The 26,061-nt window shown below is 41.0% G+C and overlaps 1 protein-coding gene across 3 annotated transcripts in view; it reads right to left on the bottom strand.

Moving 5' to 3' along the window:
* Nucleotides 1–9,433: 9,433 nt before the first annotated feature.
* The window catches only part of TGFBR1 (transforming growth factor beta receptor 1), a 51,213-nt gene continuing 34,585 nt past the window's right edge, over nucleotides 9,434–26,061 (bottom strand). For all 3 annotated transcript variants that reach the window (XM_054726721.1, XM_008141863.3, XM_054726722.1), the window contains 5 exons: nucleotides 21,920–22,087; nucleotides 21,144–21,300; nucleotides 17,030–17,154; nucleotides 15,604–15,734; nucleotides 9,434–13,912 (listed from right to left, as the gene is read on the bottom strand). In XM_054726721.1, the coding sequence (XP_054582696.1) occupies nucleotides 13,787–13,912; nucleotides 15,604–15,734; nucleotides 17,030–17,154; nucleotides 21,144–21,300; nucleotides 21,920–22,087 (707 nt within the window). In that variant the 3' untranslated portion in view covers nucleotides 9,434–13,786. The remainder of the gene's footprint in view (nucleotides 13,913–15,603; nucleotides 15,735–17,029; nucleotides 17,155–21,143; nucleotides 21,301–21,919; nucleotides 22,088–26,061) is intronic.

Genomic DNA, 26,061 nt, shown 5'->3' with positions numbered 1-26,061 from the left:
TGAGGTGTGGGACTCGGAGCACCTCCACAGGACAGGGAGGAAGGGGGGCTAAGCAGAACCCACTGATGGTCTCTATGTTCTTGGGGAGAGAGGGGAGGGTGTCTGACCAGGACGTGAATGGAGAGTTAGGGCCTTAAGGGAAGCCAGGAAGTTGTGGAGCAGTCACTGTGGGAATGGAAGAGAGAGGACTCACCTGAGCCACATGAAGGGCCTGCCAGGCGGTGGGGGCCCGGCTGGGATGGAGACCAAGAGCGTGTCTAGGAAGAGAAGAGCTGGGTCTGAGTGGTGCCCCGGCTACACATGGGCAGGACCTGGGAACTGATGGCAGGTGGGGGTGGGGGAGGAGCTTGCTCAGATTGCTGGGCTGGGGGATTTGGGTGTCACTCAACCCAACTGCACCTATCAGGAGGGGCGATGAGAGCAAGTTGGGGACATTTTAGGACAGGCAGCCTGAGGCTGCTTTCAACTTGTGAGCAGGTTTCCACCCCTTCTCATCAGCCTCTTGCTTGTCACCCTACCCGTGGTGTGAAAATTGACAAACCTGACTGCCTGCCACCTGGAGACCAGAGAGGATGCTGCCTCGGCATTCCAAAGGCCCCAAATGCACATGCAGGGTGGAGCCAGGACCAGGCCAGGAGGCAGCCAGCTGCCGCTGACCCTGTGACCCTGGGCATTTCTCTTCCTCTTCCCTTTTCTCAGCTTTATTTTCCCCACACAGACATTAAGATTATTTCCAGGAATCTAAGGACTCCAGTCAGTGCGAACTTCTTCAAAGTGCAGTTTTACTTGTGTGTTTTGTTTTTATTTATAACCTGAAGTGCTGGGGAGGAGGACGCGGAGCTCAGAAACACACACAGTTAACAGCCAACGTCTCAACAAGATCTGAACCTACAACGTTTCCTGTTAATTAATGGCTTCTTTTGAGGTTATTAAGTTAGACTGGGTAGGTGTGTGGCCTTTCTTTCTACTGCCCTTCCAATTAACAGGCACTTTGCTTGGTAAATGTTAATTTAGAGTAATTGGGCGTGCAGAAGAGGGAAGTGCAGGCAGGGGAAAACAATGATCCCACCACTGTAGGTTAATTGCTAGTAAGTATTGTTCCTGCAGCCCTGGTCCTGGATGATTAATGGCCTTGGAGTCCAGGCTGAAACCCCTGAGAGTTGGCAGAGGCGGTGGCAGGCTTAACCCCTCAGTGACTGAGAAAAATCACAGTGGGTCTTCCTGGGCTTATGAGCGAGACTTGGGGTGAGCTCCCCACCTGTGAAAAGGCGAGTTGGATCTCTTCCCCTATCTGTTAATGAGAGTCAGGTATCCATCAAGATAACGTGGCACTCAACTCAACGCTACAGTCCACTGATACAAAGAATAGCTACATGGACCAGTGGTTATCTGCTCTCTGTCAATCATTTTCGGTTGTCAACTTGGCGAGGCTAGAGTCCCCAGTTATTCAAATGCTAGTCTAAGTATTTGCTGTGCAGGTATTTTGCAGATGTGATTAAAGTTTATAATCAATTGACTTTGAGTAAGGGAGATTATCCTAGGTAACCTGGGTGGGGCTTTAGGAGCAGAGTTTTTTGTTTGTTGTTTTAATTTATTGAAGGGAGAGAGAAAGAGAGAGAGACATCGATTTGTTGTTCCACTTATTTATGCATTCACTGCTTGACTCCTGTCTGTGCCCTGAGTAGGGATGGAACCAGCAACCCTTGTGTATTGGGACAATGCGCCAATCAACTGAACTACCTGGCCAGGGCTTAAGAGCAGAGTTGTTGAGGGTTCCTCGAAGAAGAAAAAACTGTGTAGTAAAGAAAACTGGGAAGACACAAATTTCACAAATCTATGGCGGCCAACGCCACACAGAAAGAAGCCCCCGGAGCCCCTCTGCCCTGAGACTGGTCCCACCCACCTCTCTCTCATACACAAACCTCTCCCCTTCCCCCACAATCCTGGGTGGATTCCTGGCTTCTCCTTCCTTTTAGGAAGGGCACAAAGGTCAGAGGAGAAACTGTCCAATCTCCAGTGCTTTCGGTCACAAGATCAGACAGGACCCTGGAACCCAGCACGGGGACATGGCAGCAGGAGGGGAAGACAGGCAGAGAACAGAGACCATTCAAGGCCTTCAACATCCTCCCCGATCCCCAACTGCCATCAGTTCCCAGGTCCTGCATCCTTCACCTGAGATATCTACACTCAGGGCATTCGCTCTGGGCTGAGAAACGGGCAAGCCCACTGGGCATCCACCCCAACACCAACCCCTGTCATGCAAACTCCCCAGATACAAGATGGAAAAAGAATGAATTTACTGGAACTTCTCATAAGCAGATCATGCTGTGTGGCCGTCACATTTCACTAAACCTGTTTTAGGGGGAAGGAGAATTGACTCCCCTGAGGGACTTGCTTCAGTAAGAAACTGTCTCAGCGTGGAGGGGATTGGGTTTTGCTTTCAGTAGGGGGCAGTGTGCACACTGGACACAGAGCTCGATTTGTCAGCACAGAAGAGGAGAAGCTGGGCTGAGGGCTGTCACCAGCAACCTCCTACGCAAACAGATTCAAATGCTAGTCTAAGTATTTGCTGTGCAGGTATTTTGCCTCACCTCTTTAGAGAATAGCTGTTTGGCACAGCACCATTTAGGTAAAAATGGAGAGGGGGCTATATGTATGTGTGTGTTTGTATGTGCATGTAGATACATATGTATGCATTCATGAACGTACCTGTGAATTTGTTCATCTGTGCATGAAATATCCCTGGAAGGACCCAGTAATATGTTCTCATTGGTTACCTCCAGGGAAGAGAACCGAGTAGTCCAGAGATTGTATCAGGTAGAGACAGGATAGGCTGCTGTAAGGAGTGACCCCAGAATACAAGGCTTAAACAAGATAGCATTTCCTTTCTCTCTCACATTCCAGGGCTGGCATAATGGTGACCAAGTGTCAGGAACCCAGGCTCCTTCCGTTTTGTTGCTCAGCCATCCCTGCAGTGTTGCCCTTCTCAGGACAGACAGGGATGGCTCCCACCCCTGCCCCTGCAATTGCATTCCAGTCAGTAAGAAGAGGGGAAATATGCCTGTTAGATGCTGAGCAGGCTACTTCTGCTCACCTACCATTGGCCAGCACTCAATCACTTGGCCACACCTAGGAAGTGTCTTTCTTAGCTGAGTAGTCATGAGCCCAGTTAAAATTAGGGGCTTTCTTTTTAAAAGAAGAAGGGGAGAATAGACAGAAGGGGACAACCAGTATAGGAATAGGGTGAAAGGGATCATTTCACCTCATAGATCTGTCTTATACCTTTTGAACCATATGAATGAAGAAAGAACACTGAAAGTCACAAATTGAGCACATACATTCACCTCTCCACTAGGCCATGGGCCCATTAGAATAAAATATAAGGTATTTTTAAAAGAATTAAATCATATTAGTGCTAGAAAACAAGAGAAGTTGCCAGCAGATCAGAAAGTCTGAGAAGATACAGAAAACTAGAAAGGTAAAGCATAGCTCTAAATGCCGGGACCAAGAATATCCCTTCTCAAGGTAATTCCAGAAAAACTCCCAACTCAGAGCCAGGAAACAGAAAGCAAGAGTAGGCCACAGGGCAATCATCAGGATAGCTGAGCAAAGAACTATATTCACAGTGGCTGGGCCAGTGAGGATTCCACCTTTCCCCTCCCTCTACCCCCAACATACTCTCAACCCGTAAGGAGCAACTTTGCCCAGAACCCAAACATTACTCTCCAAATAATGAGGGATCTGTCTAGGAAGGGATCCTAATATGGATGTTGAAACTCAAGAGAGAAGTAGAATAGAGATTAAAATTGCTCTAGCCATGTATGAGAAACACATATGACAAGGAGAAGGGGGTGGGGAGGGATGGCTCTGCCCAAGAGGAAAGCACTATTTTTGCTCTAGTCCATTATTTAAGCCTCTCTGTACATCGGCAAGTGTGGGCATCTCCAGGCTGTAATCTAGAGGTGAGCCTGCTGACAACATGGACCAACAGCCTACAGGAGCCTGTAGCCAGCCCTCCCCTTCACGGGGTGGCTCCCCCGGAAAACAGGCTTTACCAGCGATCTAGACATATTAATGTCGTCCTTCATTATGAAAGTGGATGAACGGCCAAACATTAGAGGAAAACCAATAGCATGAAAGAGCTAAACAAAGATGAGTAAACGGAAGGAGCCATCCTGGAAAAACAAGACACAATAGGGAATATTCAAGAAGAAAACTAAGGAGAGATTTGAGAGAAGGTTAAGCCTCTAAAACAAGAGCTAGCTGCCATTACAAAAGGAACCATCAGTGAACAAGAAATCATTCCTGGGAATTTAAAATGACTGTCAAAAAACTATGTTCGGCAAACAGAAGGAATTATAGAATAGCCAAGACTAAAACCATACCAGCTATCTGTAAGTCAATGAGATCTCCTACATCACAGGAAATGCACAAAGCAGTGAAAAATTAAAGTCCAGGAACAAAGAAAGATCCAAGAGGTCAACACACATTCATTGGGGAGTTTGAGAAAGAACAAAAAGAGAGGGGATGGGGATCACACATAATAGAAACACTTTCTGAGCTAGGAGAAAACACAAACCTTCAGATAAGCCCACCAGGTACCAGGCAGGATAAATACAAATAAGATCCATACCTAGACACCTGTAGACATTTCAGAACCCCAGGAACAATGAGAGTCTTAAAAAGAAAAAAAATAGGTCAGCTACAAAGGAATGAGAATGTGACTGAAATGACTTCCCAGCAGAAATACTTTTAAACTATGTCTTTAAAATCCTAACCATCGCCAAAACCAGTTTGGCTCAGTGGATAGAGCGTCGGCCTGCGGACTCAAAGGTCCCGGGTTCAATTCCGGTCAAGGGCATGTACCTGGGTTGCGGGCACATCCCCAGTAGGGGGTGTGCAGGAGGCGGCTGATTGATGTTTCTCTCTCATTGATGTTTCTCTCTATCCCTCTCTCTTCCTCTCTGTAAAAAATCAATAAAATATATTTTAAAAAAAATAGTGGTTCCTGTGAAAGTAAGGAAAATAAAAATGAAATTAAAAGACAGCTTTGAACCTTGACAATTGTGGGGTAGGGATTAAGTGCATGGGATTAATTTTATTTCTCTACTACAGGCCCGATGCACGACATTTGTGCAAGGGGCTTGGCCCCTGCCGTGGCAGCAGCCGCCTCTGCCCCCGAGGCTTTGTCCAGAAGGACGTCCGGTCTAATTAGCATATTATGCTTTTACTAGTAGCCCTGTGCACGAATCCGTGTGCCAGTAGCTCTCTGAGGGGCCTGGCTGCTCTGCGCCTGCTGCCCAGAGGCACTCCGTGGCCAGGCCACTCACGCTGCCCGCCCCCCTCCCCTCCCCCCCGGGACTGGGGGACTGCGGCAGGGCTGAGAGGACTGGGCGTCGCCATCTTGTGACTATGGGTGCTGCCATCTTTGTGATGGAGTGATGGTTAATTTGCATATTATCCTTTTATTATATAGGATTATTATAGATAGATCTGACCACGCTTTGTTCTACAGTGATTAGTATTTACACAACCATGATATGGTAAATGCTATTTTTATTAGATTTAAGTATTCAGGAGTTCACTGAGATGACTTGACCTTAGTTCTGGAGCAGAATGTAGATATTATAAATTGTGCAAGTGGGAAGGATGGAGACCATAGCTATTTGTGGAAGAATGAGCATGAGGACAAAAGCACAGAGAAGCTGCAGAATAAATTGAATTATATGACCCCATTTATATATGTTATATGTCTATTTTACATGCATAGTAAAACAGCTGGAAAACTTACAATCACTTTTACTTTCTACACTTCCACATATTTTAAATTTTTACAAGTATAACTTTGGCAATTAAAAAACTTTAACTAGAATACTAAAGATGTACTTATTTTATTAGCTTGCGAGGGCTCTTAGGGTTTTTGGTAAGGTCCTGTAAAATGAACTGCATTTTGTGAAACCCACAATCTAAAGCTAAACAGAAGCCTGCAGTTCTAAATCTAATTAAAAAACAAGACAAAACAACTCCCCACCCCCACCACCACCACAAAAAAAAAAAAAAAAAAAAAGCTCAACACTGCCATCTACTGAGGATTTCTTGGAGAATCTGAGTTGGGAAGGCTTTTTGTTTTGTTTTATAAATAACACTAGAGGTCTGGTGCACAGATTTGGGTCCCTCGGCTTGGCCTGCAGGGATCGGGCCGAAACCGGCTCTCCAACATCCCCTGCGGGGTCCCGGATTGTAAGAGGGCACAGGCCAGGCTGAGGGACCCCACCAGTGCACGACTGGGGTCAGGGAGGGACCGTGGGAGGGCTCCAGGGCGTGTCCGGCCCATCTCACCCAGGCCCAACTGGCCGGATCCCAGCTGCAAGCAAACCTACTGGTCGGAACGTCTGCACCCTGGTGGTCAGTGCGCATCATAGCTACTGGTCAAATAGTCAAACGGTCGCTTAGGCTTTTATATACAGTAGGTCCTCGGATTACATCAGAGATCCGTTCCTACGGTGTGACGTAATACGATTTTTGCCGCAAGTCAGGACACACCTACACAAGCACCTACATCACTCACTGCATTAATACATACACAGCAGTAATGAAGTGAAACAGTAAAAAAAATTTAAAAGAAAGATAACAATTCCTGACCTTTACTTGTGGTAAATAAATAATAAAAAACATAAAGCACATATGTACATATGTCGAAATGACGGAACTTTTTTTTTTTAATAAAAAAAAGGGAGATGGCAACGTAACCACGAAACGATGTACGTAGAGTCTGATGTAACCCGAGGACTGCCTGTATATAGATTGCCTTTTGACACCTGCACAAACTTGAAATCTGGCTTATCTTCTACCAGGAGCAGGGATTAGTAGCAACATACATACACAATCAGGATGGTATGGAGAGATGCTTGGGAAAGTCTGGGCAACAGTATAAGACATGGAGTTTGTTCACCTCAGCAAAGAACTGACCCAAGGACATGGCCTCGTTCCTGACACGGCCGAAGTGTACGGGACCAGGGAAGAGGAGGGATAGGGTACCAGAAAGAACCTTTAATAAGTCTTGCATTCCAAAAATAACTTGTCCAGTGAAATAGTGAATGCATCCCTGGTCTCTGAGAATGGGAGAACAGTGTAAGCCTGTCCTGGGAGTTACAGAAAGAATGCTGGTGTTCCTGAGTTAGATTACATGGCCAAGGCATTCAGCTCATGTTTTGGAATGACTCGAATATACCAAGGCGCCAGAGTCCAAGAGGAACCAAGCTGCATCTGATTAGCCATCTTGCCATACCCAACCTGTTAGCAGGCACTGGATTTGCATATCACACTTACCCACGCTTAGGACACGTTCCCTAAAAACCCAGGCCCTGGAATCTAATAAACCAAACTCTTGTACCTTTTTAAAGTAAAGGTTGAAAATATCAACATCCCAGTAAGATCAAAGCAACCTTCACTCACTTATGGGTTTAAAAAAGGAACACAAAACAAAACAAACAAATAAAAACGCCACCGTATTAGAATTACAAACGTAGTGGAACTGAAAAGACTTCTAAAATCATCTGGTTCACTAAGCTCATACCCTGGGCTGCTGTAAATAAGAATTTTCAATGTGGTTGTGTTGTGTTGTGTTGTGTGTGTGTGTGTTTTTTTGGAAGGCTAATACAAGAAATAGGAAGAGGGGGGTGATATGGTGATATGTACAAGATGTTATCTAGTCAATGCTCATTAAATATGTATTGAGAATGTAAAAATGTTTTTTCACATTAATTTCAATCGAGCTCCCAACTTCCACTTTATTAAAAGTTGCTAGGTTCTAAGGAGAGCCAATTGTTTTAAAGAAAACGACATCAAGTATGAGAAAAATACAGACTAATAAGACAACAGAAGTAGAGCCCTTGCTGGCTTGGCTCAGTGGACTGAAGGGTCCCAGGTTCGATTCTGATGAAGGGCACATACCTCAATCGCAGGCCAGATCCCCGGCCCTGGTTGGGGTGTGTGTGGGAGGCAACCAATCGATGTGTCTTTCTCACAGCAATGTTTTTCTCTGTCTCTCCCCTTCCCTTCCACTCTCTCTAAAAACCAATGGAAAAATATCCTCGGGAGAGGATTAACCAAAAAAAAAGAAAGAGGGAAGCCAGGCCCTCCACTTGGAGAGCCCCAGAGTGAAAGACTTGCCCCTTTAAAGTGAACATCCAGCTCCACAGCTGCGCTCAGATCCATTCATGCTCATTTAGGATTCCTTTAGCAGGATGACCGTTCGTTAAAACTCTCCTCGGGGCCTGCTCTGATGCAAACCTTGGGCTAGGCAAGAGGTTCCCAGAAATGAGTGACAGGTGGTCCCTACTCTTGGAGTCTTCATTTCCAGCTGCAGAGGCAGGCCTCAGAACCATTCAAGGACACAGAATTTGCATAAGGGCTTAAAGGGAAGCATGTGTACAATATGACATGGCTTCACAGAGCTACACAGACTCCTTGACAGGGCACCCCAGACATGCCTGGGACCCTAGAAGACAAGGGCCCCAGCCTTGGTTACATCAACTTTTTCTACTCATTTCTCAGAATAGCCCCATTTTATAAATCTTTGATTAGGAAGCCAAAAAAAGTGCAGTTGCCAGATATGTCTAGCAGGCCATATATGTAAAAACACTTTTTCCAAATCAGGAAACACCAGAGGCAGAAGAGACCTATATAAAGCTAGTCAAGCTGTTTTTCTGAATCTATGATGTTTTAAAGAAAATGTCAGTTTTTCCTATGAAAGCTCTACAGAGGTGTCTTATTATGAAGAAAGAAAAAAATCCTAAGTCCAGTCTTTGAGTTGAAGTGACTAGTCTCTGCTTCAAGGGCAATCTAACCTGCAAACCCTCTGTCCCAGCCAGTCAGGGGCCACACCTCCTCCAGCAGTTCTTTAAGAATCAAAATAATAATACCGCTCTAACACAAACTTAGCAAATGTGCTGCGTCAGAAGCAAAGCAGTTCCCTGCAGACAGGTCCCATCCTGACCACTGGCAGCTCAACAGCCCCCAGCAGGTGGGAAGAAGCTAGCACAGAGATGCACCCTGGGCAAGCGAGCACTTCTCCAACATGTTTCGGTATTGTAATTTGTCCCGGGTAGGAATCCAAAGATTCTAGTCTCTAACTTTAGCAACTACATTTCATAACAGCATGGCTCACTAGGACAGACACACTTTAAACTAGAAGCCTGGTGCATGAAATTCGTGCATGGGTAGGGTCCCTAGGCCTGGCCAGTGATCAGGGCCAACTGGGGCCTCCCTCCCCCAGCTGCTGGCTGCTGGCCTTTCTTCATCCTGCGCCACCCCCTGGTGGTTAGCGCATGTCATAGAGAGTGATTGGTCTCCTGGTCGAACTCCCATGGGGACAATTCACACATTAGGCTTTTATATATATATGTATATATATAGGTGACGCCACTGGCACTTGGGGGAAAAGTAATTTATTTGCATTGCTTCCATTGTTCTACTGTAGTGTTAGGACTTGACATTAAGTATCACTCTTCTACTTCCTATTTACAATTCATTCAGAATATTACTACAAATACAATATACATACTTTAAAAACTTATGAGGAACTGCAGTTTTTGTTTTTCTCTCCTCTTTACACGTTTCTCAAAATCATTCAAATTAAAGGAAAATTTATATGGACATTTTCTGTACACATCTGAAAGGGCAGAGATTACATGATAAAAGCCAAAAGGATTTTGCACAAATACAATAAAATACAGAAAACAGAAAGTAGGGTGATGTTATTTGGGGTACAAATATAAACAATATAGTACCATTTGAGTAATGTAACAACATAATACTCACACTTTATAGAAATAAAACTGCAAACCTGGAGAATGCTCTGACAAATATTTAAACATATATATACAATGAGGTAAATGTACCTTGGTCTCTTGAGAGGTAATTTAAGTTTAAAGCAATTGACATTTTGAAGCATCTCCTTGACATATAAAGAAATAGCAAACACCCCACTCCATTGGCACAATGTGAAAAAGGGATATAAAAACACAGTTCATCATATTCATTCACAAATCTATTTAAAAAAATAAAAATAAATTCAATGAAGTTCTTTTTAAGTTTAAGAAACAGGTTGAATGTTATTAACCACATTTTTAAAGTTTACAATTAAAAATGAGATTGCATAATGGGACTGAAATCTTTGAATGTACTGACAATCCTCAGAATGGACTTCTAGGAAGAAGTCCATACAACATTCCTAGACAGAGGGCCCATGGCTAACCCAGTGTTCCAAAACAGACATAAGAAGATGTACTACATGCCTGGAGCTATTCCTAAGATCTCAAAAATATGTGAATTGACATTTTTTGCCAAGTTGTAACAGAATCATAATTTGGAATCTCTATTATCTGGAGCCAAAGCACCACCACAATCAAGAAACAAAAAAGAGGTGACTTACAATCGCTCTTTCAGTGTGAGGATAAAAATTAACTCTTGATGTGACATGTCTAATGGGATACTGATTTTGTTGTGCATTTTAATTAGCACTTTGCCATCATATTTTACAAAATATTCTATGTGACAGTTCTCAGATGTAGAGAAAAATAAAAAGTAACTCATGCATAAGCTGCAAAGTGGCCAAGTGACCAGTTACATTTTGTAATAAGAACTGAAATTTGGAATTCTTGATGGCATGGCACTCTACACCAACTCAAGGCACTTCTTGAGCACTATTATTACCGCAGAATTATAGGCTCAGCTCTTCGGGCTTCACCCTGTCTTATAGGGGATACAACTGGCCATGGCTTCTGGCATATCTCCCACTGCCTTAGCTGCCACTCCTTGACAAGGCTGAAGTCAAAGTAGGGCAGCCAGCAGAACCATCATTTGCCCGATCTCCAAACTTGGAGACCCTTCTCAGTAACATCTAATATTCAAGGAAATGAAAAATGAAAGTATGTCCCACAACTTCCATCAACCATTTTAGATATCAGGATAGATATCAAAGTCAGCTATTTAGTTGAAAGGCTGCTGGGGAAGGGGGAGGAGAAGGTTGGCAAGGTTATGGTCTCTGAGTCAGGGATCAGCGGGAAGGCAGGTTGAAAGAAACAGCTGAAGCTATAAAAGGAAGGAGGACCATGCGCGTCTGTGCCCCAGTAGGCCATACCTCCCCGTCCTCATTCCTCCAGGGTATTGACAAAATGGATGTGGACAGGTAATTAGCCTGAAGGTATATATTAGCCAAGTTGAAACTTAGAAGGTGAGCATCTGAAGACAGGCAGTATAAACAAAGGCTTAAGTTTCTAAATGACAAAATTAATACTCTAGTCAAACTTAACTGCAGTTGATCTGTTTCATCTTTTAAATTACTTTCATTTTCAATATTAGCCAATTGAGGTTTATCAAACTGTCATTAGCCAAACAAGGAACTAGCTGCAGTAATATGTAAATCAAATTTAGAACTAAATTTCAACTTAAAAAAAATTCCCTGACTCATTAAAAATACATTTTATCGACTTAAGAAAAGTATAATTGTAACTCAATCTTTGACTTAATAAACAATATCATCAGCAAAAAATTGATTACCTTGTATGAAAGTGAGCAATTATACATCACAACTTTAAATCAGACAAGAACTTTTGGTAGGTTCTTAAAATTATATAAAAATAGTTTTAGCGATAAAACACATTGGTCCCCTGGATTTCATAAAGCAGATCTGGTAGGTTTAGAAATGGCAGGGAAAAAAAGAGTGTCTAGTCACAGAGCTAGAGATTATTAAACAAAAAATATAACACAATTATAAAAACAAACCTGTCAAACTCATATATTTGCTTTGATGAAATTACGGAAACTACAAAAATAACTCAAATTTGAAGTAAAAATATTAACCTCTAAGCACATTTCCTCTACGACATTTTTAAACACATGAAATTGACACTGAATTCCTGTGTAATGTCATTCTTTCTAAAATTACTTTGGTTTTAAGACCAAATAGTCTTTCAAACTTAGTCTATGTATAAGAGATAAGACATTATCAGAATGCAGTTCAGTCAGCGTCAATGGCCACTACCTCTTACTGACCTGAATACTGTAAAGGTTATTCTAACCCTTTCACTGGGAATCGACAGCACTATAAAGTCAGAGTCTTGCCTCACAGCTAAGATAGTTTTGCCCCCTCAGAATAAGATCACAGTGATAAAGAAAACTTTAAAAATTGTAAAAGCTCTGCAAAGACTTTTAGCACTGGAAGTAAAACTAGTTGTTATAAGCTTTTTCAACTTAATGTGAGAAGACCATGACCAGTTTATTTTAAACATTCAATTTAACCAAAAACATCTGTAAATGGAGAACCTTTACTCAGAATATGCTTTAGCTACCACTCTCCCAAATACCACGAGTATGCTGAATTTATTACAGAACCATGTAAATTAGCAGTTAAAATATCTGCACACAGAAGGAAAGACTGAATTAAAAGCTGCCTTCCTCAAAATGTAGTGAGACCTCAAAACCACACTAACTCTAACCTCAGTTGCAGACAGAAAATCCACCAGTGACTCCTACATAACAAATGTGACTCTCTCGCACACCTGTTATCTACTCAAATTATTAACTACCTTTATCTTCCTAGAAAAAGGCCTATAATTTAACAATAACCATATTCTAACTTTAAACGTAATTCATTTCTTAAAAAAATAACACTGTCTTTGATCAGATACAGAACAAAATGGCTTACAGAATGCCACACAACTTTCCACAAGCAGCTAGACAAATTTTCCTTTTTAATAAAATTAGTCTGTATGCTACCAATTTTAAATTAGAGTACTATAAGCATCTAGAGTGCCACTTGATATTTTTTAAAGTATACTTAGACAACACAACTAAAATGCAAAACCCTGATGAGAGACTAGCCAACGTGACCATGATAACAATTTACCAATTAATGCCACTTCATTTCTTTAGTGGTTTAAGCACATTCTGGTAGAAAGGCATTTTTAAATTGGAATACTAAATGACATCACAAAAACTCTTAAAAAAAAGCAAAAAAGAAAATGCCTGGTTTACCCAGATAAACTATCTGAATTGAAACACTACAGGTTTTAACACACAGACTTTAAGCAATTCTACTCATTTCCATTACAAAGACACAGAAGTGGCACTTACTGGTATAGTACAATCCCATTTGAAGGCATGTAATATTCTGAATATGTGAAAGAACGATAATCGTATACAAAATAAAATTGCATAAATTATGTTCTTCACTACTATATGAGGTCATTTTTAGACTCAAGCTAAGAGTTTTTTAAGTGTTAGTTTTAAGATCCTGAAATTTACAGAACAGTACATTCAACGTCTGAATCAAGGAAACTCTTTAGTGGTTCAGAATCCTCTGAGAATGTACTAACCAGGAGGAAATTACTTTCTTTAAAAAAAAGAAATGCTTCGTATAACTCAGCTATCCAGCTCCTTTACCCTTAAAGATGATCTTCAGCACAGCAGAGTTACCTAACGTTAAGACCAGCAATTTTAGCTTTAAAAAACAAAAAGTTTTGTATTAATAAAAAATAAAGGTAGACTATACAACACTTTGTAACTGTCCTGGGAAAGAAGAGTTCATAGTGCACAGAAAGGACCCACATTGCTGATTCCTGGGCCCAAAGAAACCCTGGGAAGCTTTAAATTGACCTATGACACTGTTGCAAAAGGAGCAATATCCTTCTGTTCCCTCTCAGTGAGGTAGAACAAGTGACCTCCCAAATTAGAGCCCAGGAGCAGATCTGAAGAAAAGGAGAGTTCAGTCAAAGCCGCAGAATTACATTTTGATGCCTTCCTGTTGACTGAGTTGTGACAAAGTTTTCTTAATCCGTAAAGCTGTAAGCCTCGCTGCTCCATTGGCATACCAACATTCTCTCATAATTTTAGCCATTACTCTCAAGGCCTACAAGAAAAATACAAGAAAAAGAATTAATGCATGCACCCTTTCCATCAATCTAGATAAGAATATAATTTATCTGTGAGTTTTCTTTTCTAAATGACGTTTCTAAATGTACAAGTTTTTTGTTTGAGCATTTGTAATACCATGTGAATAGAAATAACCTAAATTCCCATCAATGAGGTACTGATGCCTGCAGCCGGAAAGGAGACACAGAGCAACTCACTCAGCACACCTGAAAAAGCTGAACCCTAAACCAGAGCTACGTAAGGCAAAGAAGGAACTTGACTCACACTAATTTAGAGTGAAATTCAGGAGAAAAATAGGAGCATTAGCCAGGGGAGGAATGAGCAAACCAAGAAACAGGAAAACGTGTGATCCAGGAAGGAGAATTCATGACAAACAGGCAAAGGGAATCCCAGGACCCAAGGTGAGGGATATCCCAAGATGAAAGCTGTACAGCTGGGCTAGAGAGCAACCAGTCCAGACTGGAAAAGGTCAGAAGGTTCTGAAAGGCACTTCTTTAGTCAGTTTCATATATATATATATACTTTCATGTGTTTCAACTATTGAGAGAAGATTTATAAAACCCTAGGAAAGTGAAAAACTGAATTAGTGATAAGTACATAGAAAACTAAAGGGAGAAAAAACAAAACTGAATGGCATTAATTCAGCATGATGTGGTAGTCGCTGCAAGTTCAGGTGTGCTCTTAAACTTTTCTTCATGGTTAAAAAGCCACCTATCTGTTCAGGAAGAATCTGTTTGAATTATAGAGTAAATATACAAATACTCAAGTTTGTACTGCAGTATTTAGATAAAAATTTTCAGAGGCAAAATCCAGCCCAATTTCATTTGTTAAACATGCCGATTCTTTGCACACATAAGATGTATCTGGGTCTAAGTACATGATTTTGTTGGAGGTAGCTAAGGAGCTCTCTTGATGTCAAAGGTTCTACTGAGTCCTACATTATTTTGAGATGTAAAATCAACTACTTGGTGGTCAGCTTTTAATTCCTCCAAATCTGGAGGGCAATTTTCTGCCTCATCAGTATTATGATTAGTGACAGGCAACAATTAAAGATAGAGTCCATAAATTTGTCTTACACGTTCTTTAAATTTACAACTACAAAAAAGATTTCTAAAACTTTTTGTAAGAGCTAGGGTTGAGAAGCGCAGAGACTGTGGGGGAAGCATTTTCCCCAAATTCCTGGTGAGTGATCATATGGGCAATGAGATGAATAAGATATAAAACCATCTGAACCATCTTCATAATCATCTTATCCAAGTTCTCCATTTTACAAAAAGTCATACTAAAGTTAGAGAACTGAAGGCATTTGCCCAGCATCACTCTGAAATGGTATCCAGGCTTGACCTAGAATACTGGTCTCCTGATTCCTGTCAGTACACATCTCACTGTTCGGGACTGCCCAGATTGAAGGTAAGTATTCATTTAAAATGCAGGTGCTTTGGTTATTGGCAGATCCAAATAAACACTGTTCTCATGGCCAGTGCAAATTCACCATGGCCCTTTTAATGTGCTTAAAAATTAACATGAAAAACAAATTATTCTGTTTACTCAGTTTAACTGCTATGAAAAAGAGAATCTGTGTGTTTTCCTTAAAGAAAAGTAGCAAATTTGCAGTTACTAAGCTGGAGTAGTTTAGAAAACTGCATAGTATCTAAAAGAAATACTCACTTCACAGCTCTGCCATCTGTTTGGAATATTTGGCCTCAACTTCTGTTCACAAACAACTTTTCTCATTTCTTCAACTGATGGATCAGAAGGTACAAGATCATAATAAGGCAGCTGGTAATCTTCATGAATTCCTATATTGGTAAAAAAAAAAAAGAAAGAAAAAATCGATTTTAAAGAATTTACTCAGATAATGCCAGACCATTTGACCAGACAGGAAAGGAGGTTACTGAACTTGGTGAGTGAACAGGGTTCACAGCTTGCTCTGTCTCATCCACATCTATATCAACAACCCACCTCCCCAACTTGATTGGGCTCACACCTTGAAACTAAATATTACTGTGGGATCACAAAGGCTATTTGAATGATGATGAATTATGAGGTGTGGGGACTAGATTGACAGTCTCCTCTAGAACTCTTAAGAGTTTTAATGAATTTTCCTTCCATGAGTGCACGGCCTCTCACTTGGTATGGGAATATATCCTCTATCACTGAGATGTGAATCCTACAAGACAAGCCTGAGGTGCAAATCCTATCCTCTACTTGCATCTGTCAATAACCTGTTCTCTCTGCTACAATGCAGAGACACACTCTGCCCCTCACTGCCTCAAAAACCTAAGACCCTAGTCTCAGCCAAGTGTGGGCTCCCAGATAAGAGCCTTTCTCAAGAAAACATCAAAAGTGTTCAATCTAAAACTAAATTTAAAAGTTAAAACAAACCTGGTCAGCATGGCTCAGTGGCTAGAGCATCAGCCCACACACCAAAGGGTCTCAGGTTCGATTCCCGATCAAGGGGATGTACCTGGGTTGCAGGTTTGATCCCCGACCCGGTCAGCACATATGGGAGGCAACAAATCAATGTTCCCCTGCCCCCTCTCTCTCTTCCTCCCTTCTGCCCCCTCTCTTAAAAAAAAACACAAATGAAAAAATTTCCTCACCTCTTGAGTGAGGATAAAAATAAAAAGTTAAAGCAAACTTACTTTAAAAAGTAATGTAATGGTGGTGTAATTGTACTATACTCTGTATACCTAATTTCCAAGTTGGGAAAAATAACCACAATCTCAGGGGGGAAAATCATTTTGACGTAGGTGCATGCTAGACAGTTTCCTGGGTGGCCACCAAAGCAGTCATCCATCCAACGTAACTCTATTTCAAGATAATAAAGGGTTAGATTCTGATGCTTTCCAAGATTCAAGAGGAAACAGAAAAAGAATACATTAGGATAAAGCTGTGCATTAGGTAAAGCATGTCACGTTGTTTTCCCCTCATTACAGGTTTTGGCTCCTTTATTTTCTTGGCACTCTCCTGATCACCTGGTGAACATAATTTCAGACTGTTGATGTGTTTAATTTCATTCAATAAAAGAGAAAGCAATTCTTAAACAACTTCTGTTCATGACAAACTGTTGAGGAAAGGGGAAGAAATTTACCACCAATGGAACATCTTCGAGCTATTTCCCAGAATACTAAGCCCATTGCATAGATGTCAGCACGCTTGAAGGATTCAAAGTGTTTCATATTTATGGAATCATCTAGAACTTCAGGGGCCATGTACCTAAAAAAGAAATCAGTATTTTATTTACTGAATGGTGGCCATATTATTTTTGAACTGTTTCATAAATTTTCTTTTACCCCTGAGAATTAAAATTAAAAAAAATAAAAATATATATATATCTATATATCTATATATATATATATAAACTTAAGACTTTCCCCCTCTTTCAGCATGGTTCTGCTGATTTTTTAAAATGACCCATTCTTATAGATATTTCCCCAAAGTACATAAAGTACAAAGTGAAAAATCATTCCATTACTACCACACAGTGTTAACATTTGATGAATATGCTTTCGGACATCTCTCTATTCATACATATACAGTATTACATAACTGAGATCATATTAGATTCAAGAAAAGTATTATATAACCATACTAGTCTCCAAATTAATGATGTCAATTAAATCCTAATTGCTACCTGCCTTAATCTTAGTTTTCAATGAAAGCCACAAGAAATAACTGTGACTGTTAACAAATGTCCTAATGTACACCACCTACTTTGTCATGTACTCTGCAGGAATTATATATTTTAATCTAGAAGTCTCCTCATTAAAATCAGATGGACAATAGGGCTGGGACATACCCCAGGAGAGAAAATAGTAGATTAAAATGAATGCTAATTTTCCTATTGATGCCACATTGTGAAGTCCTGAGGTTTCAAACGCCCTACTAAAGTTACAGATCAGGACCTACAAAGACCTGTGGCAACCACTGTACTGTAACCAGAGTTTAGAATTCTGAGAGTCCCTGTTGAATCCAGAAGTCATAAATACAACTTAGATAGAATAAAGCTTGGCTCACTTCAAGGCCAAGGCGGTAGTTTGAAGATATGTTGTGATATAGAGCAAGCTTATGTTCACAGGTTCAAATCTCAGCTCTTCAGCTTACCATCCATTTAAGAGGTTGGCCACATTACATAACCTCTATGAGGTGTATTCCTCATCTGTGACTTGAGAATAATGACACCTACCTAGTTAGATTATTTTGAGAACTTGTGGATTCAACAAATATTTACTGAGTATCTACTATTGAATTAGGCACTGTGAAAGATGCTGGGAATATAGACTGCTTCCAAGTGGCCTACAACCCAATGGAATATACAAATAAATAATCCTCTCTAATAAAAGAGTAATATTCAAATTAACCATCACTGTGCTACATAAGCCACGCCCACCAGCCAATCAGGACGAGTTTGCAAATTAACCCCAACCAAGATTGCTTCCAGAAGGGAGGCTTGGGTTTCCCTGGCATCAGAGGAAGCCACGCTTTCCACACACTCTGGCAAGCCCAGGCCTCCACTCAAGGATACAAAGTTTCAATTATAGAAGGTAAACAAATCCAAACAGAAATGGCGGCAGCCACGGAGCGAGCAGGAGACTTGGCTCCGCTCCAGGCTACAAAGTTTCTATTGTAGAAGGTAAATAAATTGCAGATACCAGGGCCTCTGCTTGGGTCGCCAGGGGAGTGGCTGGCCTGCAAACCACCACAGGCCCCTTGCCCAGGCCTCTCCACGCCCCAAGGGAACCCCACCCTGATCAGGACACCCTTCAGGGCAAATCAGCTGGTCCCCACCCATGCACCAGGCCTCTATCCTATCTAATAAAAGAGTAATATGCAGACTGACCATCACTCCAACACACAAGATCAAGATAGCTGCCCCTATGTGGTCAAAGATCCTGCCCCCATGTGGACACAAGATGGCCACCACAAAATGGCCAGCAAGGGAGGGCATTTGGGAGGGACCAGGCCTGCAAGGGAAGGCAGTTGAGAGGGACCAGGGCCTGCAAGGGAGGGCAGTTGGAGGTGATCAACCCTGCAGAGGAGGGCAGTTAGGGGTGACCAGGCCGGCAGAGGAGGGAAGTTGGGGGCAAACAGACTGGCAAGGGAGCAGTTAAACATCAATCAGGCTGGCATGGGAGTGGTTAGGGGGTGATCAGGCTGGCAGGCAGAAGCGGATAGGGGAAATCAGGAAGGCAGGCAGGCAAGCAGTTGTGAGCCAGCAGTCCTGGATTGTCAGAGGGATGTCCGGTGGGATCGGGCCTAAACAGGCAGTCAGACATCTCTCGAGGGGTCCCAGATTGGAGAGGGTGCAGGCTGGGCTGAGGAACACCCCCTCCCCCCGCCCCGTGCACGAATTTCATGCACCGGGCCTCTAGTTACACCATAATGTGTTAAGTGCCTTAATGGTCCAATTTCAGCATGCTATAAGAGCTATTGGCAAGAACACCTAACAGTCCAGAAAAGGATTCCTATGAAAAAGAAAGGGTGAGTACAAGTTAGGGAAACAGTAGGGGAAAGTGGGCTCTAGGTACAGCACATGCAAAAGTTCTAAGGAAGAAAGGCAGGCATATTTTTAGGAACTGAAAATAGTTGGGATAGCTAAAGTAAAGCATTTGAGGAGGGCATCAAATGAGATAATATATAAAAAATTTCATTAAAATGATTGGCACACAGTAGGTACCCTATAAACATTAGCTCCTATTACTATTATAATTAACACTAGGGGGCCGGTGCACGAAATTCGTGCACTGGGGGTGGGGGGGGGGTCCCTCAGCCCAACCTGCCACCTCTCACATACTGGGAGCCCTCAGGGGATGTCCTACTGATGGCTTAGGCCCGATCCCCATGGAAAGCGGGCCTAAGCCGCAGTCTGGCCTCCCTTTGTGGGAGGCAACCGGGCTGATCAGGGGAAGGCACCAGCCCCATCACCCCGCTGCTGCAGCCACTGCCAGTCACCACAGCCACCAAGGTGTTTTCATCAACACGACTCCAGTCCCTTCACCAAGAAAAAATGACAACTTTCTTTAGGCATTTTTAAGATGTGTCTTTCATAGGATATGCATTTCTTTTTCTTTCTTTTCTTTCTTTCTTCTTTCTTTCTTTCTTTCTTTCTTTCTTTCTTTCTTTCTTTCTTTCTTTCTTTCTTTTTCTTTTTTCTTTCTTTCTTAATCCTCACCTAAGGATATGTTTCCATTGACTTCTAGGAATGTGGAAGAGAAAGGGAAAGACAGAGAGAAACATCAAAGTGAGAGGAACACTTTGATTCGTTGCCTCCTGCATGAGCCCTGATCTGGGCCCCGGCCAGAGAGGAGCCTGCAACCTAGGTACATGCCCTTGATCAGAATCAATCCAGACCCTGCTGTCGGCAGGCTGAGGCTCTATCCACTGAGTCAAACCGGCTAGGGAAGGATATGACATTTCTTAGCCCTCCAGCAGCGGACCTTCGTTTTTTTCTCCAAAAGTGTGGTGAAAAAACCCTAGATCACCTTTTTGGATTCTTATTACCCAAGTTACTAAGAATATTACCAGTGGCATACAGGAAGTTTAGCCAATGTGCAGTCAGAAAAGGTGTTACCTCTATAGTTCACACCAATCACGGGCTGTGCCCTGCCCAGTCCTAAAGCCTCTGGCCAAAGCTTTAGGCCTAAGCAGGGAACCTCCAGCTCCCTGTGATCGCAGACACCGCCCATTAGGCAGGGGACCCCAGCTCCCTGCAATCCACCACAGGAGCAGACCCCTTCGCAGGAGCAGACCCTCAGTTCCCTGCGATCCATCGCAGGCTCCCCGCTGTGCCCAAGGCGGGACCCCAAGCTCCCTGTGACAGATCAGGAGCAGACCTCCAGTTCCCTGCAATCCATCACAGGCTCCCCGCTTGTGCCCAAGGCTGGAAAAGCCTCCATTGGATGCTTTACTGGTGGGTGTGGCAGGTGGGCGTGGCTTGTGGGTATAGCAGAGTGATGTTAATTTGCATATTAGTCTTTTATTAGGTAGGATAACTAATGAAAATATTTTCTGGAAGGACCATCTTTCATTAGCAGGCTTCTTTTTAAGTCAGGTAACCTTGGTTTCAGAGCAGACAAAACCATAAGATCTTCCACCTTTGGCCAATCTAATAAAGGTTGAGTTTCAGAGAAAATATGTATATGCAGATGAGAAGGAAAAGAATTTGTTTTTAGAACATATTAAATACTATTTATTCACAAGTATACCGTTTTGTTCCCACTCTGTGGTTTGGAGCAATATCAATTGTATCTGTGGCTGAATCATGCCTTACTGCCAGTCCCAAGTCTGCAATACAACAAGTTCCGTTCTTCTTTACCAAGATATTTTTTGATTTCAAATCTCTGTGCGCAATGGCTGGTTTTCCTAAAGAAAATGAACATAATTGCTTAAAAGGTAGTACCAATCACAATTTTTACCTGGGTCATTACTTAACAACCTCAAGTGAAACAGATAGCAAGTGGATAATCACTGGACCATAGAGATTTGTTGGTGTCTGATTTCCTACATAGCACAAAAATCATAGCATAAACATTTCATAACTAAAACAAAATATTTAATTTTTCAACTGTAAAAGGGTCTCATGCAGTGTTATCTCAAAGTCAAATATAATTTTGTTAGATGGCAAGATAACATTTATATAGCATGTTGACATTTATAAAGCATTTTCACTTTCATTTGATGAAATGAAAGTGAAAATATAATGAAAAATTAAAAAAATACATCTCTTAGACTTGAATTCTAAAATCAATATCCTCAAAAATCACGAGTAGGAAACTGAATGCTATTTTTAAGAACACACAAAAATATCAGTATTGTTACAATGACTACAGGCTCTCTAAACAAATTCCCAGATTCCTGACTCCATGTGAGATTTTCAACAGAAAGATAACATCTCCAATTTGACTGACTTCTTACAAAAATGTTCTGAACAGACACTAGATCCATGGGAATTGAAAGTAAAAACAGGATTGCTTCAAGTTACCTTGGGTACCAACAATCTCCATATGAAGATGAGCAAGTCCACTTGCTGTGGACAGAGCGAGTTTTATCATTCCTTCCACAGTAACTGTGTATCTGTTCAAATAATCAAAAAGGGATCCATGCTCATGATAATCTGACACCAACCAAAGCTGAGTCCATGTACCATTGTCTGCAAAGTATAACAACAATATTTCAGACAGTCGGTAGAACATTTACAATTTATTTGTTCAAAAGGTATCACTTTACTCTCTATCCCAAATCCCACAACTACAATATGATCGAACCTTAAATTTGTAAATATTTCTTTCATATTTTCCTGTATTTTCATTTTGTCTTATACTTTTACATATGTATCCTTTAGGTCCTCAGAGTAAGCCTCATTTCCTGAGATAAGGCTGGATGACTAATCCCATTTAATAGACAAGGAATCAGTGAAGGGCTGAGGAAGGGGAGGAGGGGGCCAATGGGGGGGAGGAGACAATTTCTAATGCTTTCAACAATAAAGATAAATTTTAAAAAAAGAGAGAAAGACAAGAAATCACAGTTCAAAGATGGTAATCTTGAGTCTACACAGACAGTGGTAGAGATGGGAACTCTTTAGTGCCTAGAAAAATGCCTGGTTCGGGTTAGGTGCTCAATGATTGTTCCTGGGAGGAGGGAAGCAGGAAAATGAGAAGTATCAGGATCCTAGTGTGGCCACAGTGTGGAATGGAGCAGTATGGAACAAAACTCAAAGTAAGGTGAAATGAAGAAATGCAAGCTTTAATGAGAGGCTCTGAATACAGTTAACAAAGAAGCCACACGAGATGACTATGACTCTAAGTCTAAGGTTTCATAAAAGTATATCACTGACACACGGAAAAGATGAGACAGAACTGAAATGTCAGGAGAAGAAAAAGTTGGGACTGAACCCAGTTTTACACACACAAGGTGATTTTAAACCTCAAGAACTAGGAATGTATGTTCCATAAGTTCACTTGTAAGCTGATACATGAATTTGCAATGTGTTTTCCCATGGGGATCAAGGTAAAGGTTTTAGATAGGCTGGTCCACAAAAGCCTATTTAACCTACAAGTAGCTAGAAATATATGAAAAACCACATTTCATGAAATTGTGAGCCCTAACTGGTTTGGCTCAGTGGATAGAGCATCGGCCTGCAGACTGAGGGTCCCAGGTTCAATTCTGGTCAAGGGCATGTACCTTGGTTGCAGGCACATCCCAGTAGGGGGTGTGCAGGAGGCAGCTAATCGATGGTTCTCTCTCATCGATGTTTCTAACTCTCTATCCCTCTCCCTTCCTCTCTGTAAAAAAAAATCAATAAAATATATTAAAAAAAAGAAATTGTAAGAAAAAGTATTACAATATCAGGAGGCAGCACAATTCAGTAAAAGATACACACCTGAAGTCATTGTGACCTGAATTCAAATCCAGGGGCTGTTATTGACTAAGTGACCTCAGACAAGTTTCCTAACCAGTGAGCCACAGTGTCTCCCTTTACACAACAAGAATACCTTACTTTGTAAGACCATTAAGAAGATTTTAAAAATAGAATAACAGATTTTTTTTTTAATGCATTTAGTACATCAAAGCACTTAGTTCCATAGCATGGAACATTAGAATTTAAAATGTGCTGTTTCTGTCCTCATTAGTTATAAAACAAAAGACAAAACCCAAATTGACATAAAACAACTTATATATTTTGAAGGCTGTTATCTGACGGAAAGCTCTAATTAGAAGAGATCAAGAAAGATATTTTCAGAAGATTCTGAAGGAGATTTTTTGGTACTTTCAAAAGGATTTAGAGATTCACGATACTAGTTCTTTACAAACTTGTTCTTCATAAATTGATTCTGTTCAAACTGTACCTTGCCTCTTCCTTGACACAGATATATCACTACTTTATCTGCCTGCTTATTATCCATGACTGAATTATGAAATACAAGAAATAAATAGGAACACAGGCAGAGGAAGAGAGAAAGATTTTTCTGAGGTAATTGACAAGAAAGGCAGAAGGAAATAAAGGTATGTAAGAGGCTGTGCATATATAAAAGGTTGTCTGGGTAGATTTAACTAAACCAGGAGAATGAAGATAAAGGAGAAGAGAACTGGGGTAGAGGGGCAAGGGAAGAGCCAGCAAGGTCAGTTAGTTCCCATGGTGACCACCAGATGACAGCACCAGCTTGGCTGCTGCTTGAACAAATGCAAAGAGAAAGCTCAGCACACAGCAGCAAGAGCATTTTGTGCCAGTTTGCGACTTAGAACATGCCTAACACATGCTGGGCTTGGGAGAGGTTTGAGCTCCAAAATGCAGATTTGAAAGTCATCATCACAGTAGAGTTTGAAGCCATGAATGTGGGCAAGTTCTTTAAGGGAGCAATTACTATTTGTAGAATTAGACCCTTCATAAAAATCAGTAAGACAAGTTTCAGAAAACAAAGACAACTATTAAAGTCTAGAATCACAGACTATAATAAAGGTTGTATTAAGAATTGGGGGAGAAGCGAAATGATGTCAGAGACAGAAGAAAATGAAAACTAAGAATTTGGTAAGACTGCTTTTATTTATGTTTTGTTTTTAAATTAAGTAACATTGAACTGGTACTAGCCACTGATAATCACCGCCTCTATCCATTATTGACTCTTAAGCCACACACACACACACACACACACACACACACACACACACACAAACAACAACAGATAATCAAACATTATATGTCTCCTGATGTGATACAACAGAAAATATATATTATACAGAAAATATTTTCAGGAAACCAATAAAATGTAATCAGATTCAGTCTCTAATTCTATCTACCAGTTTTCAAATAATACAAAAGGAGCAAGTTCAGAGACAGAAGAGAAATTCAATTAGTAAAATCCAGAATGTGATAAGCCCTACAGGACAATCTAGTTTCTTCAACAAATAAACTGCAAGAAGAAAAAAAACAAAAGATGGAGAAGGAACCTAGAGATTTTAAGGGACTTAAGATTAAAACCAACCAAATGCAATGTGTGGACTTTGTATCCTAAAATGAATAACCAATTGTTTAAAAATAATAATAATAATAATAATAGGAGACAGCTGCAGAAATTTAAAATTGACTAGATATTTGATATTTTTAAAGTGACAATAGTAGTATGATTATGTTTCATTAAAAGTTCTTTATAATCTAAAGATACAAATGAGAATGTTTATGGATTAAAAGATATTATCTGAAACTGGCTTATAAATAATTTAGTTAAGAGGCAGTGTAGGTGAAATCAGAGAGTAAATATGATTGGCAATGAACTAATAATTATTAAAGGTGAGTGATGGAAGTTCATTATACTATTCTTTTTTATATATTGGAAATTTTCTCTAAATAAAAGTAAAAAAAAACAAGTAATAAATGCTTGTTGTATATAAATTTGAAAATACAGAGAAGCAAAATGAAAAATCAAATCATCCATAATTACCAACTGAGTTTAAACACTGTTAACAGTTTGAAGCAATAAATGTTGTTGAAAAAAAATGGGAAGGGAGAGAAGGAAAAAGATAACTATGGTTCTGGCCAATCTCAAAAAGATAATGATAGCATTTTTTAAAAAACAGGAAAGCTGGAAAGCATTTGATTCAGGTTAGGAATAATGAGAGTTGAGTTGTAACATAAGTCTCTGACAAAAGCTATAAGAGCAGAAATTGTGGATAAAAGATGGTAAGTGTAGCCAAGAAAGTAGTTGAAGCACAGTCCGAAGTCACCGCTCACAGTCACCACTTATTCTGACTCTCCCCTGACAGGGCTTCCTTGCTTCCTGATCTGACCCTGGACCGTAAGCACCTGAGCCACAAGCAAGGAAGTGTCAATGTGGTTTTGGAGAAACCATGTGTTTACTTAATAATCTATTTAAGCCCCAGGGAACTTAAAACAGACTACACTGATAAGTTTTTTTACTCTCCTTATAAATAAAGTTATCTATACTAATAAAAGAGTAATATGCTGCCTTAACCGGTTTGGCTCAGTGGATAGAGCATCGGCCTGCGGACTGAAGGGTCCCAGGTTCGATTCAGGTCAAGGGCATGTACCTTGGTTGCGGGCACATCCCCAGTAGGGGGTGTTGCAGGAGGCAGCTGATCAATGTTTCCCCTCTCATCGATGTTTCTAAC

Source organism: Eptesicus fuscus, chromosome 15 (genome assembly GCF_027574615.1).
Source record: "Eptesicus fuscus isolate TK198812 chromosome 15, DD_ASM_mEF_20220401, whole genome shotgun sequence".
Classification (NCBI taxonomy): Eukaryota; Metazoa; Chordata; class Mammalia; order Chiroptera; family Vespertilionidae; genus Eptesicus; species Eptesicus fuscus.
Note: the sequence above shows the minus strand (reverse complement) of the source record. Positions and strands in the feature narration are given on the sequence as shown.